Below are 2,015 nucleotides of genomic sequence, written 5' to 3'. Positions count from 1 at the left end.
CCCTTGACCCAAGAACAAGCTTAAACATGTTCGAATTCGAGTCCGTTTCCCAGCCGCACCTTCGAAGCTTCAAAAATGGCGAATCTCGAAACGAGGACCTACGCTGCTCATACCACGTTAAATAGCTTCCTTAGGTTGTATATAAGTGATCTCAAACCCCAACTTTTACCCAGGTTGCGCTCCGCTTGAAGAACGAAAATTTTCGGTATCGTATACGGCGTATACGTTCACTCTCTCTCTCTCTCTCTCTCTCTCTCTCTCGTTCGTTCTCTCTCAAAACCTAACTTTTATCGTGTTTAAACCCAAGCAAAGAGATCGCTTTGAATTGAAGTGGAACGATTCTCATTCCACAAAAATCTCCGGTTCGGACGTGCGTATATTCGTGACTCTCGTATATACAGTTTAAGTAAAATAATAATAATAATAATAATAATAATAATAATAATAATAATAATAATAATAATAATAATAATAATAATAATAATAACAGTAATAATAATAAAGAAATAATAATAATAATAATAACGTTAATAATAATTATAATAATAATAATAATATTTATAATAATATAATAATATACCCATATAATAATATTTAGATATATATATATTTATTAGGCATTATGCACATGAAAATAATATCAAATATTATATCATCATAAAAATCTCATACATATTTCAACCCATAAATATGTAAAATAATAAAAATACTCTCTGCTAAAAATTACAAAAATACCCTTTCTGAAGTAGCAGTTATTACAATTATCCCCCTCTAAAAGAAAATTTCGTCCCGAAATTTTATTCAAATAATTCTGGATATTGTTCTCGCATATCAGACTCTAGCTCCCAAGTAGCTTCCTCAACCACGCTGTTTCTCCATAGGACTTTCACAAAGGTAATTGTCTTATTTCTCAAAATCCTATCCTTTTGATCAAGAATCTTTACCGGTCGTTCATTGTAGGACAAATCTTCCTGCAAACCCAGTGTTTCATAGCTCAAAACATGTGATGGGTCTGACACATATTTTCGAAGTTGGGATACATAAAATACATTGTGCACCCCAGATAATGATGGCGGTAAAGCTATTCTGTAAGCTACACTACCTACTCTGTCTAATATCTGAAATGGACCAACATATCTGGGACTTAGTTTCCCTCTCTTGCCAAATCTCTTCACCGAGAGTCCTTTTCGTGGTGTCACTCGAAGAAACACATGATCACCCACTTCGAACTCAATGTCTCTCCGCTTCAGGTCTACATAAGATTTCTGTCTGCTCTGAGCTCTGATCATTCTAGCCCTGATCTTTTGAATAGCTTCGTTGGTGTGCTGAAGCGCATCTGGCCCTAGGAGTTTGTTCTCTCCCAACTCATCCCAATGCAGTGGAGACCTGCATTTTCTTCCATACTGTTGGGTTTTATGCCCTAAATAAAACTTATTTCAATATAATCAGATTTACTTATTAATATAGATCAGAAATAACATTTAATATTGCATGGTTCACATGATTTATTTCATGATTATGTTGATTATATGTACATAATGTATGAATTCGTCTGAAACCCTTTTCACATACTTGATCCTGTTTATTGTGCTGTCAACACATTGGAAAGTAAACATGACTATGTGAATAAAGTTTCCTAGATTTATCAGACACAGGGTTTTACTGATATGATATCTACAACAAGAGTTTACTTGCATTTGGAGAAATGCTATGTTCTTTCCAGAGCATTGGTTAAAGTAAAGCTCAGGTTGGATGCATAGAGTATGCATCGGAAGGGACCGATATTGAACTTTGACTTAGATTTATTAAACTTACCGTAATATCTATTCAAGTCAATATCGCCTAGTTGATCCTAGATCAAATGATCTTAATCCTGTTATGATTAGGCTCAATCTCGAGAGGCTATTCGTGTTCTTTGATTTGTTAGTTAAGCCTACTTTTAGGTCAGGGTGATACGTACATTTTGGGAACACGGTAGTGCAATTGAGTGGGAGCGCTAGCATAAACATGGAATC

The 2,015-nt window shown here is 34.6% G+C and overlaps 1 protein-coding gene across 1 annotated transcript; it reads right to left on the bottom strand.

The window, feature by feature from the left end:
• Positions 1 to 797: 797 nt before the first annotated feature.
• Positions 798 to 1,289, bottom strand: LOC133036904 (uncharacterized). The gene has a single exon (XM_061113675.1). The coding sequence runs from the start codon at positions 1,287 to 1,289 to the stop codon at positions 798 to 800; it is 492 nt and encodes a 163-aa protein (XP_060969658.1).
• Positions 1,290 to 2,015: the final 726 nt, after the last annotated feature.

The sequence above is a fragment of the Cannabis sativa genome, chromosome 4 (assembly GCF_029168945.1).
Source record: "Cannabis sativa cultivar Pink pepper isolate KNU-18-1 chromosome 4, ASM2916894v1, whole genome shotgun sequence".
Lineage (NCBI taxonomy): Eukaryota > Viridiplantae > Streptophyta > Magnoliopsida > Rosales > Cannabaceae > Cannabis > Cannabis sativa.
The sequence above is the reverse complement of the archived record's forward strand: the minus strand, read 5'-3'. Positions and strand labels throughout refer to the sequence as shown.

Bases quoted from the DNA above. Each gene is read 5' to 3' on its own strand.
- LOC133036904 (XM_061113675.1), bottom strand. From the start codon at position 1,289: ATGATCAGAGCTCAGAGCAGACAGAAATCTTATGTAGACCTGAAGCGG.